Here is a 1521-nt window from a genome sequence, read left to right on the forward strand (position 1 = left end):
GTCTTACAGGGAGGTGTGTTCAGGTGCATTCTGGGCGTATTGCTATCTTGAGGCAGCGAGAAGTGAACGCAACATTGACCAACAAAAACCTCTTCAGGGAAATCTGTTTACGTTTTATTACGTGTTTCTGGATTATCATTTTTTTTTAATGTATATTGACCGATATATCTTAATATCGGATTTTTAAATAACCAAATAATTGTATTGTATCGGACTTAAAAATCCTTTATCGGTCGGGCTCTATTTAGTTAGTAAGGAACTCTATTGGGAATACAAATGACAGGGATTTAACAATAACATATAGCATGTATATATATATAAATATAGTAAAAAGTGTGTGTGACTAATAAAATGGGAAACTAGATCAATGTACAGTATATGCAATGAATTCAGCATCTTAATTGGATTTGGCAAGAAAGACCTCCTGTCCACATTAAAGTCACCAGCCGTGACCCCTAAACAGATTTTATGCTACGGGCGATATAATAACAGTAAGTAAAAATAAACTATGTTCAGTATGTCCAAATGATCTTAGTCAAAGGCTGAATCTCATTTCTCTATCTCACCCCTGCCCCTCACCCCTGCCCCTTGGTTTTGGGCGTTCACGCGGGACCTAGTGGTGTCCCACTTCTTTTTTTCGGCCGAGGGGTAGGGGTAAGACGAAGGGGTGCGTGGCCCTCGAAATCAAGTGAGGACTTGCAAGTGAGGACTTGTAAAAACAGCAAGCAACAATGGCTGCCGTTGGTGATGTAACCAGGTGGTGGTGGTATGTTTTCATACCCCTATAGAGATAGAGAAATGGAATTCAGCCTATCAGCCGTCCATGACGGTGCACAAGTCAGGGCAATCTCTGCAGGTAATCATAGTGAAACAAGAAAGAAACTGCAGCACACGTTATGTCTATGACTAAGACTATGAGATGGCTGCAGATTGATAAACATGCAAACATGGGGGGGGCTGTAATTTCCCCTGGAATCCGATCTGTATTGTGTAGACAAAGCACAGTTTGTGTACTTGTTTTGAAGAAAAAAAATAAGATTTTTGAAGAAAAAACATGCAAATATGAATCCTCCGTGAAGTGGAGCGTGGTTCAATGTCAAATGATCTGCTTTGAGCGAAGAACAAAGACGGAATGTTCTGAATAAAACCCTCATTCACTGATAAAGAAAACCGAAATGGAACAGGAGAGGGTGTCAGAAAAGTGTGGAAATGACGCCGTTACTCACCTTTATGACTTGGTCATTCATCACGGCCGGTCCCGTGAAGAGGAGCACCGCCCCAAACACCACGGTCAGGGTCCCTGCCACCAGGAATCCAACCGCTACTCTGGCTTTATTGACGGCCATGGGTGCAGCTTTGTCTTGAAATAGGAAGGCGAGCTGCGGGGCTCAGGTCCGAGGATGAGCAGGGGTGTGAGGAAGGAGAGTCAGGCGTGTTGGCTGTGTTTATACTCTGCAGACCCCGCCTCTTCACACACTAAGGGGGGGTGGGGGGGTGGAGGGTTGGGGGGGGGGGGGGGGG

General features: G+C 44.5%; 1 protein-coding gene across 1 annotated transcript in view; it reads right to left on the reverse strand.

Moving 5' to 3' along the window:
• Positions 1 to 1429, reverse strand: part of scarb1 (scavenger receptor class B, member 1) — a gene marked incomplete in the record, with an annotated part of 51683 nt that extends 50254 nt beyond the window's left edge. Inside the window, 1 exon segment of the mRNA XM_032511183.1 lies at positions 1227 to 1429. Within this exon segment, the coding sequence (XP_032367074.1) occupies positions 1227 to 1346 (120 nt within the window).
• Between the last annotated feature and the right edge of the window lie 92 nt (positions 1430 to 1521).

Source organism: Etheostoma spectabile, unplaced genomic scaffold (assembly GCF_008692095.1).
Source record: "Etheostoma spectabile isolate EspeVRDwgs_2016 unplaced genomic scaffold, UIUC_Espe_1.0 scaffold325, whole genome shotgun sequence".
NCBI lineage: Eukaryota > Metazoa > Chordata > Actinopteri > Perciformes > Percidae > Etheostoma > Etheostoma spectabile.